We start from the raw sequence: 21,331 nt of genomic DNA, 5'->3' as shown, positions 1-21,331 counted from the left end.
TTTATTCTTTTTTTTTCTGTATCGTATCCGGTTAGATTTTTCCTTCTTTTTTTTCATTTGTAATTGTCGCCCTGCTATTTTTTCGTACCTGCTAGATTTGTCCGGTAGAGAGAGAGAGAGAGAGAGAGAGAGAGATGCTGCGGTTGCCTTCACGTAATGTAATCGGTTAAGGTCGTGTGTATGTGTGTGTGTGTGTGTGTGTGTGTGTGTGTGTGTGTGTGTGTAAACCTTCCTGTCCGTCTTCCTGTCTATCTGATTTGTTTCTGTCCGTCTTGTCCCCGAGGTGTGTGTGTGTGTGTGTCTGTCTGTCTTCCTGTCTATCTGTGATTTGTTTCTGTCCGTCATGTCCCCGAGGTGTGTGTGTGTGTAGGTGTGTGTGTGTGTGTGTGTGTGTGCGTGCGTGCGTGTGTGTGCACGCCTTGCCACGCCCCAGTAGCCGCGGGGAGCAACAGCCACGCGGTAGAGGGTGGCGGCGTGTGTGTGTGTGCAAGAAGGAAGAGTGAGGAGGAGGAGGAGGAGGAGGAGGAAGGAAGAGATGGGAGGAAGAAGGAAGAGGAGAGGAGGACACTTTCCCTCTCGATCCCATCCCTCCACCGCTCTCTTGTCCTATCCTCTTGAAATCTCTTCCTCCCCTTCCTTCCCCTTCTTCCCTCCCTATCCTCCTAAATCTTTCCCCTCCTGCATTTCCTCGCTCGCATCGTCCTTCCCTTATCCTCCTCTTCTTTCGTTATTTTCCTATGCTATGGCTGTCCTTTTCTCCTAAACTCTGATCTTTTTGTATATTTTCCTTCTTGCAACTTTTCCTGCCTTTTATCTTCTTTTCTATGCCTTTCTTTATTTCTAACCATTTCTTCTTTTCTTCCATCTGCATTTTATACGTCCATTCCCAACTGTCCCTCTCCATTTTTGTTTATTTTCTCATTGCTTTTTTTATATTCCCTTTGCACCTTTCGTAATCTTCCCTCACGCTCTCTGCATCTCCTCGTACTCCCTCGTTCCTTTCCTTTTCATCCCGTCTTGAAATTCTCCCCGTCACTTTTTCTTTCGTTTTTCCTTCTCTCCATTCTCACCTGTCTTGTGCTCGTCTTTCTTACCTGCCTCCTTACTTGTCTCCTCCTCATCATCCCCCTTACCTCCTCCTCCTCCTTCCAATTCTCCTCCTTACCTCCTCCTCCTTCTCCTTACCTGCCTCTTTGTCCCTCCTTACCTTCCTCCTCATCTTTTCTTCTCTCTCCATCCTCACCTGTCTTCTGCTTGTCACACCTACCTCTTCCTCCTCCTCCTCCTCCTCTTCTTTCCTCCTTACCCACCTCCTTAACGTCATTCTTTTCTTCTCGAGTAAAATATTTCCCTGTTTTGTACATGTTTCTTTTGGGGACACGTGATGCTTTTTTTTGTTTGTCTGTATGGGTTTAATTGTTTTTGTTTTTGTTTTTGAGTTACTCGGTTGTTTTGTTTTTGGTGTGTGGTGGTAGAGATGGTGTTGTTGTTGTTGTTGTTGTTGTTGTGCTGGTGAGGATGGTTGTGGAGGTGATGGTGGTGGTGATGGTGAGGAGAATCAGAGGAGGAAAAATTGATGTGTTTGCGATGGAGCTTTAGTCAATATACTTCAATTTGTGATGATTCTCTCTCTCTCTCTCTCTCTCTCTCTCTCTCTCTCTCTCTCTCTCTCTCTCTCTCTCTCTCTCTCTCTCTCTCTCTCTCTCTCTCTCTCTCTCTCTCTCTCTCCCCATTGATCGCTGCACGCACACACACACACACACACACACACACACACACACACACACACACACACAGACAGAGAGAGAGAGAGAGAGTCTTCCTTTCCGTTTCACTTTTCCTATCATTGTGTTCTCAAATGGCTTCGCAATTATGTCATTTTGATTCATAAGCTTAATTGACGCAAATGCGAGATTGTTTCATGCTTTCAACCTCCGCCTCTCTCTCTCTCTCTCTCTCTCTCTCTCTCTCTCTCTCTCTCTCTCTCTCTCTCTCTCTCTCTCTCTCTCTCTCTCTCTCTCTCTCTCGTATTTACCTTTACAAACCTTGCTCACGTAAATTCGATAAAGAAAACAAACAGAGAGAGAGAGAGAGAAAGAAAACGCTCTTAATTAAGGTAACAAAGTGAAGGGAGGAGTGACAGGTAAAGTGTGAAAGGGAAGGAGAGAGGGAGAAATAAAGGAGGGAAGGAAGGGGGAAAGGGTGGAGGTAGGGAAAGCGAGGAAGAAAAGGAAGAGGATGGGGATGGAGAGGGAAGGGGCATCATTAGAATAGGAAAAATAATGAAAAATGGAAAAGAGAAAGAAAGGAGGGGAAAGGGAAGCAGTTAGGGGAGGAATTAGGGAAAGGGGATTGATAGGGGGGAAGAAGAAAAGGGGGCTTGGGGAATGGGAAGGTGGAGAGGTACTAGATGGGGAAGGGACGGAGAAAGGAGAAGAGGAAGGGGGAAAATATGAAGGGATGAAAATTGAGGAAAGGAAAGGGGAAAGATAGGGAAGGAATAGAGATAGAAGAAAGGGAAGTGGAAGATGGGGAAAAGATGCTGGTAGGTGAAAGAGAACGGGGAGAGGAAGATAGGAATGGGATGCAGGTAGAAGGGGAAGGGGGAAGGGAGAAAGGGAAATATATGGAGGTAGGAGGAAGGGAACTTGTGAAAAAAAGGCTAAAGATAAGAGAAGGGGAAGGGAGAGGGGAAGATGGGGAATGGGTTGCAGGTAGGGGAAGAAGGGGTAGATGGGAAGGGGATGGGGAAGGAAGGGGCAGGAGAGTAGGGCAGCTCCTTCAATCCCAACCAACGCTAAGCCCTTTCACTGCTGCCGTGGGAGGATAGCAAGGCCACTACCTCCTCCTCCTCCTCCTCCTCTTCCTGCACCATCATCATCCTCTCCTCTCCTTCCTAAATAACCTTATTCGTCTAGCATTTCCTCGTTTTCTCTTCTCTCACACCGTTTTTCGTCTGTTTTTTTCTTTGCGCAGAATGATAACTTTATTTTTGTCTATTTCCTTCCTTCCTTCCTTCCTTCCTTCCTTTCCTGTTGACACACTTCCATCCACGTATATTTCCTTCCATTTATCATATCCCTCAACTATTCATTATGGTGTATACTATTTACGAGTATAAATGCAATGAGAAAAGTAGTAGTAGTAGTAATTGTAGTAGTAGTAGCTGCAGCGGTAATAGTCGTTGTAGTGGCGTCATGATGGTATGTCGTTTTTTATACACGATGAAGCAAGAATGGGAAAAAAAAACAAAGTGAAAAGGAAAGTAAATATCTCTTACTAATGGATATTGTTGTACCTTTTTCACCACCTCTACCACTACTACTACTACTACTACTACTACTACTACTACTACTACTACTACTACTACTACTACTAATAATAATAATAATAATAATAATAATAATAATAATAGCATCATCATCCTACCACCATCAACAACAACCAAGAACAACAATAACAATGATATTAACACCTGCATCAACGTCCTTGTCTGCCCAGGTGCGACCCCGCTCTCTGACACACACACACACACACACACACACACAGAGGCTCTTCTGGAATTGAGGTCATATCTACTAATGTGACGTCACTATTTCTCTCTCTCTCTCTCTCTCTCTCTCTCTCTCTCTCTCTCTCTCTCTCTCTCTCTCTCTCTCTCTCTCTCTCTCTCTCTCTCTCTCTCTCTCTCTCTCTCTCTCTCTCTCTCTCTCTCTCTCTCTCTCTCTCTCTCTCTCTCTCTCTCTCAAGTACTTGATTGCTTCACAGCTTCTTATCTTAACGACTCCAATTATGTATTTTTTTGCCTACCTTCTATATTTACCTCTCTCTCTCTCTCTCTCTCTCTCTCTCTCTCTCTCTCTCTCTCTCTCTCTCTCTCTCTCTCTCTCTCTCTCTCTCTCTCTCTCTCTCTCTCTCTCTCTCTCTCTCTCTCTCTCTCTCTCTCTCTCTCTCTCTCTCTCTCTCACTCTCTCTCGATCTCTCTACCTCTCTCTCTCTCTCTCTCTCTCTCTCTCTCTCTCTCTCTCTCTCTCTCTCTCTCTCTCTCTCTCTCTCTCTCTCTCTCTCTCTCTCTCTCTCTCTCTCTCTCTCTCTCTCTCAACGTTTTGCCTACTTTTCCTCCTTCTCTCTCCTCTCTCTCTCTCTCTCTCTCTCTCTCTCTCTCTCCTCTCTCTCTCTCTCTCTCTCTCTCTATCTCTCTCTCTCTCTCTCTCTCTCTCTCTCTCTCTCTCATCTTCATTTCTTCTCTCCTTTTGGTCGTTATTTGCTCATTTTGTTACTTTTCTTTGTCCTTTCTTTCCATTATTTTCTCCCTTTCCCTCTTTCCTTTCCTTCTTTTATCTCTTTTCCTATATCTTCTCACTTCCTGCCTTCCTTACTTTATTTTTCTTCCTTTCCTTCCCTTCATTATATCCTTTCCTTATCTACTTTCTTCCTTTCCCTTCACCTTTTCTTCCAGTCTAATTTTTTTTTCTCTTCCTTCGAGTTTCCTTACTTCCTTCCTTTCCTTTTCCCCTCCTTCCCTTCCTTCTTCATCCCTCCCCTCCTCTTTTATCTCCTTTCACCTTCTACATTCCTCCATTGTATTTCTTGACTTCCCGTTCTCCTTCCTTCTTCCCCTTTCCTCCCTATCTTCCCTCCCTTTTACGATGTTTACCTCTCTCCCTCCACTCCTTTTAGCTCCCATCGATTTCCCTCCAGACTCTTTCCTCCTTTCCTCCTTCTGGTCTTGCTCTCTGTCTGTGTCTGTCTGTCTGTCTGTCCCTCTTTTTCTCCCTCTTTCACTTAAGGTCTCATTATCATTTATCATGTATCTCTCTCTCTCTCTCTCTCTCTCTCTCTCTCTCTCTCTCTCTCTCTCTCTCTCCCAATGCGAGGGCGTGTAGGGAAGGTCAGAAAAGAGAGAGAGAGAGAGAGAGAGAGAGAGAAAGGTTTTGTGGGAAGTGAGTTACAGGGCCTGTCAATATTTGGGGTACGGAGGAGGAGGAGGAGGAGGAGGAAGAGGAGGAGGAGGGGGGAGATGAGATTGTAGAAGTCCGTCGGTTTTGGAAAGGAAGAGAAGCCAGAGGGTGCCAAGGAGAAGAATGGGGAGGGAGAGAGCGAAAAGGCGAGAGGAGAAAATGGAGAGGCTGGATTCTGTTGGAGAGTATGAAGGTAAAGGAGGAAGAGGAGGAGAGGAGGAAGGAAGGAAGGGAGAGAGAGAGAGAGAGAGAGGTGGAAGAGGAGGAGGAGGAAAGGGAGAGGAAAGAAAGGGGAAAAAGGAAGAAGGGAGGGGGAAAGAGGGGTTGTTTAGAGAGAGAGAGAGAGAGAGAGAGAGAGAGAGAGTTAATTCTGTTCAGTAAGCAGAGATTTCGATTAGAATTATTTTTCTCACCTACTTACATCATATTACCTGTCTTTCCTTTCTTCTTTCTTTTTTTTCCTTCTGTTTATTTTCCTCACTTTCCTTCCTTTTTTATTTTTCTATCATTTTCTCGTAATTCTTAGCATTTCTTCCTTTTTGTTTTCTTCCTGTCTTATTTTTTGTTTTACTTTCTCTTTCTCACCTTTTTTTCTTCTGCTCCTTCCTGTTTTTTATTCCTTGCCCTTTTTCTTTTTGGTCTTTGTTCATTCTATCTTTTTTTCTGTTATAGTTCTTTACCCCTCTTTATTTCTCTTTGTTTTCTTTCATTTTTCCTTTCTTTCAATATTTTTTTTTTACTTATCTCATTTGCTTCTTCTTTTACTCCTTTTTATATCCATTTCTCTTTCATTTTCTTTTTCTCTTTTTCTATCTCTGTTATTCTTTTCCTTTCTTTATCTGTTTTCTTTTTTCCTCTCATTCTTCGCTTTACTTCTTTCTCTTTTTGTCACGTTTTCTCTTTTTCACTTTTTTCTCTTTTAATTTTCTACCTTTCTTCCTTCCTCTTTTTTTTCTTTCTTTCTCATTCTTTGCTTTACTTCTTTCTCTGTTTGTCTCGTTTTCTCCTTTTCGCTCTTTCCTTTTTATAATTATCTACCTTTCTTCCTGCCTCTTTGTTTTCTTTCTTTCATTCTCTCATTCTTTGCTTTACTTTTTTCTCATTTTGTCCCTTTCCGCCCCAGTCATCCTCCCAGCTTGCCTTTCTTCCCACAGGTGTCTTCATCCGCATCCCCCTCCCCCCCTTTTACCTCTCACCTTCTCCTCCATCAATTAGAGGAAGGTCATCTCTCTCTCCCTTCTTCCTCTACCTCCTCCTCCTCCTCACGCCCTTCCATTGCCCCTTCCCATTCCCCCTCTTCCTCCTCCTCCTCCTCTTTTTTTTTTTTTTTCTTCATCATTTTCTTTTCTTTTTATTCTTCTTCCTCCTCCTCCTCCTCCTCTTACCCCATGCCGATTTCAGAGGTGAAAAAATATCTTCTTATCTGTGTCATTTATTTTTAACTTGTAACCTTTAACTTTCCCTTTTTTCTTTTCTTTTTTTCTTCTCCACTTGTGTATTTTCGTCTTGTTATCGCGTTCGTGTGCGTCTGTGGTTCACATGTGTCGGATTTTTGTGTGTACGCGGAAGTTTTGCGTACATGTGTGTGTGTTTTCGCGTGCGCATGTGCGTATGTGTGTGTGTGCATAATTTAATTGGTCTTACCTGCGGCGCCTTGTCTGTGTGTGCGTGCGTACGTGTCGCCGTTGTGTGTGTGTGTGTGTGTGTGTGTGTGTGTGTGTGTGTGTGTGTGTGTGTGTGTACCAAGGAAGTCTGTCAACCTTTTTTTCTCGCCTTATCGAAATGTGAAAGCCATCTTACGAAACTGTTTTTATTGTTATTTTTTTCTGTCTACGGTAACTGATACGTGTGTGTGTGCGCGCGCGTGTGTGTGTGTGTGTGTGTGTGTGTGTGTGTGTGTGTGTGTGTGTGTGTGTGTGTGTGTGTGTGTGTGAGTCTAGGTCGCACGTGGGTAGGCAGGTAAGCGTGACCTTGCGTGCCCCCTGTGACCTCAAGACCTGCCCTGAAGACCCACTCTCACCCCCTTTGTCCCCCCCCCCCCTCCCCTCCCCCGTCTCACCGTCTGGCCGAGAGGGAGAGTGAAGGGAGTGGGAGAGAGAGAGAGATAATAGCTTGAGAGACAGAGATAATAACTGTTTTGGTGTATCATTAAAGAAAAATTATTGTGTTTGGGGTTGTGTTGGTTATGGTGGTGGGGGTCCAGGGTAGCAGACGACGCCCTACTCCTCTAACCCCCTTCCTTTTCTTCCCCCTCTTATAGTTCCCCAATCAAAAGTGAGCGGGCGTTGGTTTTCTTGAAGGGGGAGTAATGACAGAGGAGAGTTAGTGAAGGAGTGATGGGAGCATAAGGAAAGTTACCTGAGGCGTTACTTGAGAAGAGTTACCTGAACGTTATCTGTGGAGTGTCACCTGTACTGTTACCTAAGGCGTGACGAAGACTAACTCCTTGTCCCCTTCACTCCTCGTCTGTAAGGGAGTGACGGAGGAGCCACGAGTGAGGAGTGAGAGGAATGACCCCTGCTCTCTAACCTTCCCCGCGCCTCGCCCCGCGTCTCAAGGTGCTTGGGAGTAAGGGAGAGCTGCACACCTACGCCTCTTCGCCCTCTCGTTCCGTCTCGTTCTGCCCTACTTGTGAGGGAGACAAAGGGCGGAGGGAGGACAAGGACTTCTCACCCACGCCCCTTCCCACTCCGCCTCGCCGTCCTGAAGGGGAGTGAGTGGTGAGCCGTGCCGCGCCCTGCCCCACCCCGTTCCAGATGCTGGCAGGGGTCGAGTGGTGACACGTGGAGAGCAGGGCGAGGCTGGTCCAGGGAGCGGCGCCCCCCTGTCTGGGTGATGCCGCCACGCTGGGGCTGCTGGCTGCGTCCCACACCACCGTCATCCCCCGCCCACGCCCCCCTCACCGCATCCCGCCCCTCACGCCCACGCGGCTGGGCTGTCACCGCGGGCGGACGTGCACGAGGCGGGGGTCGGAGGGCGGGGAGGGCGGGTCGGGCCGGCGGGTTCGGTCCTGCTGCCGCCATAAGACCCTGCCCGGCAGACCCCGCGCCTGGCGCCTCACGCACTCCGAGTTCGACAGTATAGGTAACTTGCCCCGCACCCCCCCCTTCAGCCCCCCTGATGCTCCTGCTCACGTGCCACCCTTGGGTAGGCCTACTACTACTGCTGCCACTAAACGCCTTCGAACTGCCATTCCTGCCCCTACAACCCCTCCTGCTGCCACTACACCTGTTACTGCCCTGTTAGGTACTTAGTTTCTCGTGGGTAAAGTGCCGCTGCCTCAACTGTCACTGCCCGCTGTCACTCGTCACCACAGCCGCACCTTGCCAGGCTTGGTGGTGGCTCACTGCATTGTCTCAGCCTACCACTTCCTTATTCCTCACCCAGTCACCTTTACTAAGAGAGGTCATGCAATCGGTACTTCACCATCACTAGGCTCACTCACCTTCCATCACTGTAACACCTAATATAAAAGGTCGAGTGGCACTGTTCTCTCGTACTGACACTTCTCCTGCTAATGGTGAGGTAGATCATTTATACAGGTGGAGAAAGGAGCAGGACAGGTGTAAGCATGAAAGGTTAGCGTCAGGGTAAGTGTTGACGAAGAAGATAAGCAGATAGACAGGTTTGAATGTACAAGGAAGGAAGGATAAGATGTCAGATGTGAATAGATAACGATGACAGGCGGGTAAGGAAAAATATCAAAGAAAGAAATTGTAAGTCATGTTAGATTAAATAAAGATAATGAAAGACGGTTACGGACGAAAATAATAGAGAGAAAAGTTTAAAAGTCAGATATAGATAAAAACAAAAGATAACGAAAGACAGGAACAGATAAATAGACGTAACAGTAAAGAGAAAGAAAACCATAAATATACAGAAACAAATTAATAGAAATATAACATTAAGACAAAAAAAAAAAGGGTAACCGTAACAAATAACAGGGTGAGGGGACAGAATCGACAGGTTAAGAGGTAGACAAATGGACAGGTAGATAGGTGGACAGGAAGACAGGTGAGCAGGTAGACAGGAACAGGACAGACAGACAAGACAAAGAGCGTCACACGTGGTTGCCTTCGTCCCCAACCACTACCAGGAACTGAGAGAGAGAGAGAGAGAGAGAGAGATGCGATGCGATGCGATGCGATGCGATGCGGAGATGGAGATGAGGTATTCCGCTGTACGGGAGATGATCCGGGAGGTGACACGTCTTGTTCCGGTACGAGAGGAAGGAGGATGGGAGGGGGAAGATACCTAGAGGGCGTTCACACACACACACACACACACACACACACACACACACCGTTCACTCTTCGCTCCATTTATTAAAACTGCCATTTCAGCATTTTTGTTTCCTCCTCCTCCTCCTCCTCCTCCTCTGATCCTGTTCCTGTGTCATCTTACTTCTCTATCCGCTTCCTCCTTTCTTCTGAGCGTGTCCCATTCTCCTCCTTTCTCTTTTTTATTATTTAGTTCCTCTCTCTTCTCTTTCATTATTATTTTGTTTTTTGTTTTTGTTTTCCTTTTTTTCTTATGCTTATTGTCTTCTTCCTCTTCTTTGGTTCCTTTATTTCCTTGTTTTATCACATTTTCTTTTATTTTCTTTCTTTTCTTGCTTCCTGTCTTCTTCCTTATATGTTGTTCCTTTATTCCCTTTCATCTCATTTTCTTTTCTTTTTTTCTTTTCTTTCTTGTTTACTGTTTTCTTCCTCCTCTGTTCCTCCCTTATTCCCTTCTTTCATCTCATTTTCCTTTCTTTCTCTTCTTCTTTGTTTACTGTTTTCTTTCGCTTCTGTTCCTCCCTTATTCCCTTCTTTCATCTCATTTTCCTTTCTTTCTCTTCTTCTTTGTTTACTGTTTTCTTCCTCTTCTGTTCCTCCCTTATTCCCTTCTTTCATCTCATTTTCCTTTCTTTCTCTTCTTCTTTGTTTACTGTTTTCTTCCTCTTCTGTTCCTCCCTTATTTCCTTCTCTCATCTTTTATCTCCGCTTATCTTTAACCTTCCCTCTGTCTCTTCTCCTCTTATCGCCTTTATCTCCGCCCTCACTCTCTCGCCCTCTCCATCATCTCGCCCACTCTCGCTCCCTATCCTCTTCATCCTTCCCCTTTTCTGCAGGATCAACGGCGATTTGGACAGAGTGGCCTGGCGATCTCTCTCTCTCTCTCTCTCTCTCTCTCTCTCTCTCTCTCTCTCTCTCTCTCTCTCTCTCTCTCTCATGAATGATTTAGCCTTACTTTGCTTTTTATTTCCTTTCCTATTCTCTAATTCCTCTCCTTCGTGTTCATTCGCTTCCTTTCCTTCCCTTCCTTTCTTTTCGTTTCCTTATTTTGTGTTCGTTCTTTCATTCCTATCCTTTCCTGTCCTGTTTTATCGTTCCTTTCTTCTCTTTCTCCCTTTTCCTCTTTTTAAGTCTATTTTCCTTTCTTACCCTCTTTTCTGACGTTCTTTTCTCCTTGTTGTCCCCTTCACTGCCTTTCTTTTCTATTTTCCTTTCTTCCTTCCTTCCTCTCTTCCTTCCTTCCTTCCTCCCTCCCTTCCTTATTTCCTCTCTTCCTTCCTTCCTTCATTCATTCCTCTCCTCCTTCCTTCCTTCCTTCCTTCCTACCTTCCTCTCTTCCTTCCTACCTTCCTTCCTTCCTTCCTTCCTCGTCACGTCTACTTATCTTACCTCTCTCACGGTCTGCTGATGCTCACAATTGCTGTCCTCCTCCTCCTCCTCCTCCTCCTCCTCCTCCTTCTGTAGTGCATTTCCCTCGCATTCTTCATTTCTTTACAGTTATTATTCCTTCCTCTCATGTGACCTTCCAAATGTCCTCCGTGTGTGTGTGTGTGTGTGTGTGTGTGTGCGTGTGTGTGTGCGTGTGCGTGTGAAAGGGGGAATGGAGACCGGCAGTTGAGCGTAGAAAGAAGGGTTGAATAGACGATTGAATAGACAAGAAGAGGGTTTGAATAAGTGGTAAGGGTGTTTCAATTCTGCGTTAGTCAAAGAGGAGAAGGGTTAGGAAGATGGAGGAGGAGGAGGAGGGGAGGACGTAGATGGAAGAGGAGGAAGAGGGTAAGGGGTGGCTGAAATGAAAGGAGGATTAAGAAGGGGAGGAGACGGAGGAAGCAAAACGAGAAGAGTAGAAGAGAGAAAGAGGGGGAATAAGAGGCAGAAAGAGAGAAGAAGCGTAACGAATGAGAGAAATAAAGAAGGTAGAACAAATATTAAAGAAAAAGAGAAGGAGAAGAGGAAGAATATCAGATAGGAATAAGTAACAAGACATTATATAGAAGAGACAGACATAAAGACAGAGAGAGAGAGAGAGAGAGAGAGAGAGAGAGAGAGCATAAAATAGAAGAAAAAAACATTAGTATTGAAAAAAAATGAAAAATGAAGACATAGATACAGAGAAGGGCGCAAAAAATGTAGGAAAAAAAGTTAGTATAGAAAAAAAATATAGAAAAATAACGTTACGGCTTTCCCATCTATCACACTTCAGAAGATGGGAGACATTAGTGAAGTAGGGAAGATGGGAGAGATTACTGAAGAAGGGAAGGGAGGAGGAGAGAAATGAAGACGATGGGGCAAGTTAGTGAAGAAGGGAAGGGAAGAGGGATGAAAACGATGGGGCAGGTTAGTGAAGAAGGGAAGGGAAGAGGGATGAAGACGATGGGGCAGGTTAGTGAAGAAGGGAAGAGGAAAGGAGGGAATGAAGGGAAGGGAGGAGGAGAGACAGGAAGAAGAGGAGAAGAATGAAGATGATGGGGCAGGTTAGTGAAGAAGGGAAGAGGAGAGGATGGAATGAAGGGAAGGGAGGAGGAGAGAAATGAAGAAGAGGAGAGGAATGAAGATGATGGGGCAGGTTAGTGAAGAAGGGAAGAGGAGAGGATGGAATGAAGGGAAGGGATGATAGACGCTTACAGTAGGGAAAGATGAAGCTCCCGAGGATATTATTATCTGGAGAGGTCATTGATTTCTTCCTCCTTCCTCCCTCCTTCCCTGCCATCCTTCCCTCCTCGCCTGTCATTCTTCCTTGCGTCCTACTCCTTCCCATTCTTTATTCTTTTATTTTATTATTTCCCTTCTTTCTCATTCTTAACATCCATTTTCTTCTTTTATCCCTTCCTTCCTTTCATTCTTTTTTTTTCACTTTCTCTTCTTTCTCCTCTTCCTCTCCTCCATCCTGTCTCCTTCATTTCTGACATTCCTTCTTTCTCCCTCTATCTTTCTCTATTCTTTCCCTTATTCGTACTTCTTTCCTTCCTTCCTTCCTTTTTTTTATTCTCCTCCTCCTCTTCCTGCCTTCCTCCTCTCACTTCGCGTTTATTCCTTCATCCACCACCTCCTCTTTCTTCTTCTTCCCTTCATTTCTCTTTCCCCTTCTTATCCTCCTCCTTCCTTCCCTCTTCCTCCCTCCTTGTTATTCTTCCTTTATTAATGTATCGCTAAATATGTGACGAAGCAATAGCGAGAGTGAAACATAATTGGACGAGGGAAGGAAGGAAGGAAGGAAGGAAGGACGGAGAGAGGAAGGGAGGAGGGAGAGTGAGTCAGGGAATTGAGAATGAGGAGGAGGAGGAGGAGGAGGGTGGGAAAGAAGGGAAGGAAGGAAGGACGAATTAGTTGGTTAGGTAAACAGGTAGGTAGGTAACTGTGTTGGAAGGGAGGGAGTTTGAAAGGTAAATGAGTAGGAAGAAGGATGGGGTAAGGGAAAGGTAGGAATAATTAACATAGGTAGGTAAGAAGGTTGGATGGATAAGGAGGAATATAGGAAAGATGAGGTAAATAAGTAGGTAAATGGGTTAGGTAAATTTATAGATGGGTAGCAAAGAGGGGAATTATAAAGGAAAGGTAGGAGAAATGAGGTAGCTAGTTAGGTAAGTGGGTTAGGTAGATAGACAGATAGGTAGGAAAGAGGGGAGTCATGAAGGAAAGGTAGGATAATGAGGTAACCAGACAGGTAAGTGGGTTAGATAGGTAGATTGAGAGGTAAGAAGGAAGGGAGGGGTAAGGAATAGGGTAAGCAAAATGAGAGTAGGGCGTAAGGGGAGGAGGAGTCTCGTTAGTCAATTATTAGGTCATTTTGGTGGATGAAGGAAGGAAGAGGGGAGGACAACGAGGTTGAGGAGGAGGAGGAGTGACGGATGGGAAGGAGCGTGCAGAAAGAGGACACGGAGGAGGAGGAGGAGGAGGAAAGCTGAATAAGATTTAAGAAGCACAGAAGAGAGTGGAAGGGTAGGAGGAGGGAGAGAAGAAAAGGGAAGAGAAAGAGATTGATAGATGGGAGGATGAGGGAGGGAAGATGTGAGTGATAGGAGGAGGAGAGGAGAGGGAGAAGGGAGATTGGGTAAGAGGTAAAACGCACATAAATGGATAAAGAGGAGGAGAGAGAGCAGTAAAGAATAAAAGGCTTATAAAGAAGTGAAGATATAAGAAGGATGAAGAGAGAAAGAATAAGAATATAAATAAAAAGACAAATAAGGAAGTAAGAAACACATAAATGGATGGGTAGGAGAGGAGGAGGAAGTAGAAAAAGAAAGAAGAAATAAATAAAAGGATTGATAGAAAAAAAAAAGATATAAGGAACAAACAGGAGGAGAGAAGAGAAGGAAGACAGAAGTAAGGAAAGGAAGAGGAGAGATAGAAGAGAGGGCAGTAGAATGGGAGAAAAGAGAAAGTGATGAGTATAGAAGGGAGGGAAGAAAAGAAAGCTGAGGCACAGAGAGGAAGTGGAGAAGTAGAAGAGGAGTAAGGAGAAGAGGAAAAAAAGATTGATAGGTAGGAGGCAAGGAAGAATATGAGGCTAAGGAGGGGGGGGGGGAGGGTAATGACACATACGCACCTTCTAAGAAACACCTGAGTCGCCGGTATGCAGGTAGAAAAAAACACCTGTAAATCTCCTCAGTAATAAAAATAATGATAATAATAATAATAAATAATGAGCACCAGAAAGTTATGTAAGAGAAGTGATGAAGGAAAATTAACATAGACAGGAAACGTAGAAAGATAAAGAGTTAATGACGAAAAAAATAAGAGATAGAGACGACAAGGGTTGATATCGTTATTGTTGTTTTTGATGATAAAGAAGATAGTGATATTAATGATGATTATATCGATATACTCTTCCCACTAACTTAGCAAATACGTCTCGCTCATTCCAACCCAGTATCCACCAATGTGATTTAACCTTTACCTGGTTTAGAGAGGAGGCGTGGCTTACTTCCGGACTGACCAATGAGAGAGACGTAAAAGGGGAAGGGGGAGGGGCTTCTTTGCCAGGCTAGTGTGAACAAGATTATAGTGGTTGGAATATAAACGAAATGATAGAAGAGATAAATGATTAAGCAATGGAGAAATAGACAAATCGGTGAAGTTTTTGTTATTTATAAAAGAATGAGCAAAAAGAAACGAAACGGTAGAACAGGAAAATCAATAAGAAAGAAAGACTAAATAATTGAAGGAGATTCTTGCTATTAGTAAAAAAAAGACTGAGAATAGAGGAAGCTCTTGGCATTAATAAAAGAAAGAAAAAAAGACAAACGAAATAATAGAACAGAAAAATCAGTTAGGAGGGAACAATAGAAAAGTAAAGGGGGTTCTTGTAATTAGTAAAAAAAAAAAAAAAATGCAGAAATGTTAACGGATCATTAGTTTTGGAAATAATTAAAAGGGACAAATGAGGCTAAACAAAGGAAGACCGGAATTAACGACTTAGTTCATTAATTATTTAAAGGACAGAGGTAACGGAGCAGAGAGAGAGAGAGAGAGAGAGAGAGAGACCAAACTAGAGTCTTTCAGGAAATAATTAAATCGATACAGAGGAGCAAATTGAATCCTTTTTGTTTTGTTTTCTATTGTCAAAGGAGAAAAAACGAATAACCAACAGAGAGAGAGAGAGAGAGAGAGAGAGAGAGAGAGAGAGAGAGAGGATGCAACGACCGAGTGATGACAAACAAAGACTCGGAGAAAATGTCTTAAAATGCTCCAGAAACGACAGGAATTTGGTCCGGAGAAAGAAGTCAAATGAGAAAAAAAATAGTCAACTGAGAGATTATTATGAACAGAATTCGTGCGTAAAATACAGACAAAAGAAAGAAATGTTAAGTGATACCTGTAACATTAGATAAGAGATTTTGTTATTATTATTATTATTATTATTATTATTATTATTATTATTATTATTATTATTATTATCATGACCGCGGTGCTCTAATCTCCTTTGTTTGAGGTAATGTTTGTGGTTGTAATTAAACGTGGCGACAGGTGGAAACAGGTGGTGAGGTTAGGTTAATTAGAGATGGTGGTGGTGGTGGTGGTATATTGTATAGTGGTAGTGGTGGTGGTGGTGATAGTTGTAGTGGTAGTAGTAGTAGTAGTAGTAGTAGTAGTAGTAGTAGTAGTAGTAGTAGTAGTGATAATGGTAGTAGGGTGATTAGGAAACTACGTGGTGGTGGTGGTAGTGGTGGTGGTGGTAGTAGTGGTGGTGGTGGTGGTGGTGGTAGTAGTGGTAGTGGTGGTGGTGGTGGTGGTGGTGGTTAACGGAAACAGCAACTCCGGAAATTCTGATGATTCTTTATCCCTCTCTGTCACTTGCAAGACCACTGTTATACCTCCTCCTCCTCTTCTTCCTCCTCCTCTTCCTCCTCCTTTATTCTACATCTTACCTTTTCTCTCATTCAACTCCCCAACTATTTTTCTTATCCCTTTTCCCTCAATTCCTCTTCTCTTCTCTCCTCTCCTTTTTCTCTCTCCCTTTATCTCGTATCCTTTTCTTTCGCCTTATCTCTCCTCCTCTCCCCTTCCTGTCTCTTGCACTTTTCCTTCCCCTCACATCCCCCTTTATTTTTTCTTCTCCGCATTCCTTTCTCTCCTCTCTCCCTTTCCCTTTCTTACTCTCTCCCCATACATTCGTAATACCCCTTTCTTTCTACCCTCTCAACCCTCACTTTTCCCTTCCTTTCTTCCCTCTCCTCTTCTTCCCTCCATCCCTTTCCCCTTTCCTCAATACATCCGTCGCCATAACCCTTCTCCAACCGTCCTATCTCCCCATCCAATCCCCCTCTCTCCTCCTCTCCCCTCACCCCTCTCCCTCTCTCCTTCTCCTTACATGTCCTGCCATCTCGTGTCTTGAATATAACGACCAGTGACTCAAGTATTACTCGTCCCTCCTCCTCCCTTCTCCTACCCTTCCTCCCACCCTTCCCCTCACCTACTCTCCTTCAGCCCTCCCTGCCCCCCTTCCCCTCCCGTGGCACCAATAAGACACTCCCGCGCACTTGATGGCACTCAGAACACGGCTGGCTCAAGCACGTGTAGCTACATGGATGGCTTTGTTTGTTTATTTTGACCCTTCACTCTGTTTGTCCGGCCTGCGTGTGTGTGTGTGTGTGTGTGTGTGTGTGTGTGTATGGTGTGGTGCTTGTGTTCGGGGAGAGAGGGTTGTGTTGATGTTTAATGATTTTGTGTTGCGTCTTTGTTTTGTTTTGTCTTGTGTTGTTGCTTAATCATTTTGTGTTGTTCTGTTGTGCCTTTGTTTACATGTGTTGTGTTGTGTTTGGTTTTTGTGTTGATTTGCTTTGTGTTGTCATTTGTTTTATTTGCTTTGTTTCTCGTGTTGTATTTGTGTTGCGTTTGCTTATTTTACGTTGTTTTATGTTGCTGTTTGTCGTGTTGTGTTGTGCTTAGTTTTGTTTTGTTTTTTTCGTTTGTGTTGTGTCGAAAAAATCGCTTGTATTGTATTTTTTGTCGTCTTTAAATTCGAATATACCATGTCGTGTTGTGTTGAAAGGTTGTTTTGTGTTTTGCTCTGTTTGGTTTGATGTTGTATTGTGCTATGTATTGAATTGGTTTGTGGTGTTATTTTTTTTTTTTTTTTTGTGTGTGTGTGTGTTGTGTTAAAGGTCATAAATAATATATATATGTAATGCTTTCTTCTCTTCCCTTGAAACTATCATTTCCAAGGTTTATGGTAAAGAAAGGGACCAAAAAAAAAGAATGTAGCGAGTATGTATTTAGATAAAAAAAATATATAAAAAAGAATGTAGCGAGTGCGTATTTAGAGAGAAAAGAAAAGAATAAATAAAAAAAATGTAGTGAGTGCGTATTTAGAGAGAAAATAAGAGGTAATCAAATGCCTACCTCTCTTTCTTTTGTTTTGTTTTTCTATCTTACGCTCGCTGCATAAAAAAAAAATAGAGTAAAAACAAAGGGTGAAAAAGAACGAAGGAAAACATAGATACCTTGATCCTCTAAGTGTCACGTCCTGCTGATCTTTGTTGACCTTTCCTGCTCTCTTGCTTCGCTTCGTAATTTTACGCTTTACTTTTGCTCTTTATTATTTTATTCATTGTTTCATTCAGCGCTGCGTTTGGTCTCGTACAGAGGAGGAAGTGACCGAACAAATAAAAAGAGGAAAGAAAGGAAAAGAAAACCACAACAATCAGAAATAACGTAGAGGAATAAAAGGAAAATATAGAAAGAAATGAAGACTAAGAAAGAAAAAAACTAGAAGAACCAGAATAACATAGAATAATAAAAGAGAAATACAGAGAGAGATGAATATTAAGTGAAGCAAATAAAAAAGAAAAAAATGGAAGCACCAGAATAACATAGCGTAATAAAAGTGAAATATATAAAGCTGAATAGTAAATGAAGCAAGTAAGAGGAAAGGAAGAAGAAATAGGACAGTCAAGAATAACATGGAAGATTAAAAGAAATATATATAGAAAGTTGTATACATATTTTCTTAGACTTTATTTATGTTATTTATTTACGTATATTTTGTTTGTTTTATTTTTACACTTGAGACAGGTTGTAGGAATGAAAGTGTCCGTGAGAGAGAGAGAGAGAGAGAGAGAGAGAGAGGTATGGCACTATTGGCACTCAGGTCAGGTTTGGCACGTTCGTGAAGGAGGTCAAGACGCCTCTCTCTCTCTCTCTCTCTCTCTCATACAGCTGTTATCTTTCTATCTTTCGTCCCCTTTTATCACGTTTTCTTCATATTTTCTTTACATTCATTCCTTTCTTTTTATTCCCTTCTTTTCTTCCTTTTGTTTCTCTTTCATTATTTATTTTTTCTTTGCGTACATTCCTTCCGTTTTCTTTTATTATCTTCCATTCACCTTTTCTTAATCCCTATCTCCTTCATGTCCTTTTCTTTCCTTCCTTTCACCATTCTCTCCTTCCCTCTTTCCTTCCTGTCCTTTTTCTTTTTCCTTCCCTTCATCTTTCCTCTGTCTGTCTTTATTTCCTGTCCTTTAATTCCCTTTGATTCATCTTGTTTACCTTCTTCCTTCCTATCCTTTCTTTCCCTTCCTCTTCTTCATCCTTAATCTTCCTCTTCCTTCCTTGATCCTCCTCCTCCTCCTCCGCCTCCTCCTCCCACGCCCTCTTGAGTTAGCCTCGTTATGGTCGTGACTCACCTTAATTAAATGGTTGAGAGAGAGAGAGAGAGAGAGAGAGAGAGAGAGAGAGAGAGAGAGAGAGAGAGAGTTTGCATATTACTTTTCGTTTCTTTTGTTATTTTTCTTTTTTCTTATTTTCTAGTCCTCAGTAAATTATCTTCCTCCTCTTTCTCCTCTTGCATAATGGGGTTTTTTCCTTATATTTTCTTCATCTCACTCTATTAACTTTTTCTCCTGGATTTTCTTGCCTCCTCTCCACCCTAATCTTTCTTCCTCCGTTATTTTCTCCTCTTCCTCCTCTTCTTCATCCTCAACGTACTCACTGATCCTCCTTTCTCCTCCCTTTATCCATCTTAACAATTCAAATTTTCACCTCGCACTATTTTTTTTACCCTATCACTCATTTGTCTTCATTTGTCCACTTGTTATCCACTTGTCATAGTTTTACACGCATATTACAAGCTTCCTCCTCCTATGTCATTCCCTTTAAACCAGTTCCAACAGTATTAGTCAGCTTGACCCCGTTCCTTACCAGCTTTCTGTGTACCAATTTTACGGGTTATAATTGCTACATTTGCTGACACGTCTTTTTTTTTCGTTGGTAATTGTATGGTGCAAAAAAAGAAGTGGAGGTTGTTAGTGATTGTATGGTGCTAAAAAAGAAGTTGAAGTTAGTGATTGTATGGTGCAAAAAAGAAGTGGAGGTTGTTAGTGATTGTATGGTGCAAAAAAGAAGTGGAGGTTGTTGTGATTGTATGGTTAAAATAAAAAGTTGTTAGTGATTGTATGGTGCAAAAAAAGAAGCTGTTAGTAATTCTATGGTTCAAAAAAGAAGTTGAAGTTGTTAGTGGTTGTATGATGCAAAAAAAGAAGTGGAGGAGGTTGTTAGTAATTGTATGGTTCAAAAAAAGAAGTCAGTGATTGTATGATTCAAAAAAGAAGTTGAAGTTGTTAGCAATTCTATGGTTCAAAAAAGAAGTGGAAGTTGTTAGTAACTGTATGGTGCCAAAATAAAGAGTAAGTCAAAGGAAAAAGTTATATAGTTTAGAAGCACCAAGAACATGAAAATAAAAACACTCTTAAGTACGCGATTAATCTCCTCTGTGGCCTTGGGAAATGTTTGTTGTGAAAAGCGAGAGCGTCTGAGAGTACGCGGGTCGTATTTTAAAACATTTCGTCGCAAAAGTTCACATATTTGTCATGGCTTTCGTAGGAGCTGTAGGCCTTTCCAGGGGTAGTTTTATGACCCTGGTGGTAGTTTGACCCTTCCTCTGTACCATGAACCTTAAAAAACACTCATGAAAACCAGATTGATCCCCTCTTTGACCTTTAGAAATAGTTGATGTGAGAAGCGATGGTGTCTTAAAATGCGGCCCTTAGGTTGGTATTGTCAGATGCCCCCACCCATCACACCAACTATTTCCAAAGTCCAAAAAGGAGGTTAATCGAGTTCTAATGAGTGTTCTTTTAGGTTCACGGTACAGAAGAAGGCTCAGACTACCACCAGGGTCATACGAGTACCCCTGGAAATGCCTTAAACTCCCACAAAAGACTAGTAAATTACGCGTTCTTGGGCGCAGAAATGTTTAAAAATATGGCCCTTACACTCGTTATCTAAGGCCGCCAGGTAACAGATGCAGGTGTGGGGGAGGCAGATACGTAATAGGAGAGCGTCTATCCATATCCTACGCTCAGGGATGGAACACACGACCGCTCGCTGGTGGGGCCGAGCATGCTAACCACTGCACCTGTTTCTCCTCTTTCTCCTCTCTTCTTCATTCTTAAGGTACTCACCAACCCTCTCTCTTCCCTGGTTTTCCTCCTCTTCCTCTTCATTATACTCAACGTACTCACCGATCTTTCTTTCTCCTCCTTCTAATCACCCTCCCTTGTTGTGCATTCATTCCTACCATTGTATCTTTTTAATTTCATGGTGCTACTTACACATGTATTACTAGTCGTATAATCACATTCTGCCTGCCTGGGGGTTGGGATGGCATGTTCCTCCCTTCCCCCTTGTTGTTTACCTGTAACAATAAACTATCAATCAATCAATCAATCCTAACAATCCTCATTTTTCCCTCGCACTTATTTTTTTTTTTTCCTTATCACCTATTTGTCTTCATTTGTCCACGTGTCATCCACTTGTCATAACTTTACACGCATATTAGAAACGCCCTCTTCGTATGTCATTTTCGATTCTCATTATTGTTATTCTCTCCATCTTTCTCTTATCACTGCACCGTTTTTTTTTATTATTCTCTTTATCATCAATGTGTACTAAACTGGTGTGTCTTTCACCTTATTATACTCATTTTTCTTCTTCTTATTCTTTTTTCTTCTCTTTTCCTTCCGCTGTCTCAATCATCTTTTCTCTTCTTTTCTTTTTCTTCCATTAATTTTCTCATTTCTTTCTCGTCTTTGTATTATCTCGTACCGTCTCCTATTTTCTCTTCTCTTGATCTTTTTTCTCTCATCTCATATCACCGTTATCTCTTTGTTTGTCCCTTCACCCCTCCACCTGCTGCCCATACCTTGCTAATCTCTTCTCTTTTCTTCTATTCTCCTCTCGTTTCTCCTCTTCCTCCTGAACGCAATGCCATTCCCTTTTTTTTCTTTTTTTTTTCTACCAGAACGTACACTCAGTAATACCACGCTGCTATATTCTTCTCTTCGCTTTTCCTCCTGAACACATTAATACTACACCGCTATTTTCTTTTCTCCACTTTCTTCTCTTCCTCTTCAACTGACTCACTAATAACCCATCCACCATTCTCCTTATTCTTCTCTTACTCCCTCATCAACGCACTCACTAATCCACCTTTTTCTCTCCTCCACAGAAGAGTTCGTGGCTCACGGTGCCAATGTCAACTGCCTGGCTCTGGGTCACAAGTCCGGCCGCGTGCTGGTGACGGGTGGTGACGACAAGAAGGTCAACCTATGGGCCGTGGGCAAGCCGAACTGTATCCTGGTGAGTAGACCG

General features: G+C 42.9%; 1 protein-coding gene across 4 annotated transcripts in view; it reads left to right on the top strand.

The window, feature by feature from the left end:
- LOC126984802 (katanin p80 WD40 repeat-containing subunit B1-like) overlaps positions 1–21,331 on the top strand; it is a 138,652-nt gene that overhangs the window by 71,845 nt on the left and 45,476 nt on the right. For all 4 annotated transcript variants that reach the window (XM_050838931.1, XM_050838942.1, XM_050838923.1 and 1 more), the window contains one exon: positions 21,189–21,319. In XM_050838931.1, the coding sequence (XP_050694888.1) occupies positions 21,189–21,319 (131 nt within the window). The remainder of the gene's footprint in view (positions 1–21,188; positions 21,320–21,331) is intronic.

The sequence above is a fragment of the Eriocheir sinensis genome, chromosome 5, assembly GCF_024679095.1.
Source record: "Eriocheir sinensis breed Jianghai 21 chromosome 5, ASM2467909v1, whole genome shotgun sequence".
Lineage (NCBI taxonomy): Eukaryota > Metazoa > Arthropoda > Malacostraca > Decapoda > Varunidae > Eriocheir > Eriocheir sinensis.
The sequence above is the reverse complement of the archived record's forward strand: the minus strand, read 5'-3'. Positions and strand labels throughout refer to the sequence as shown.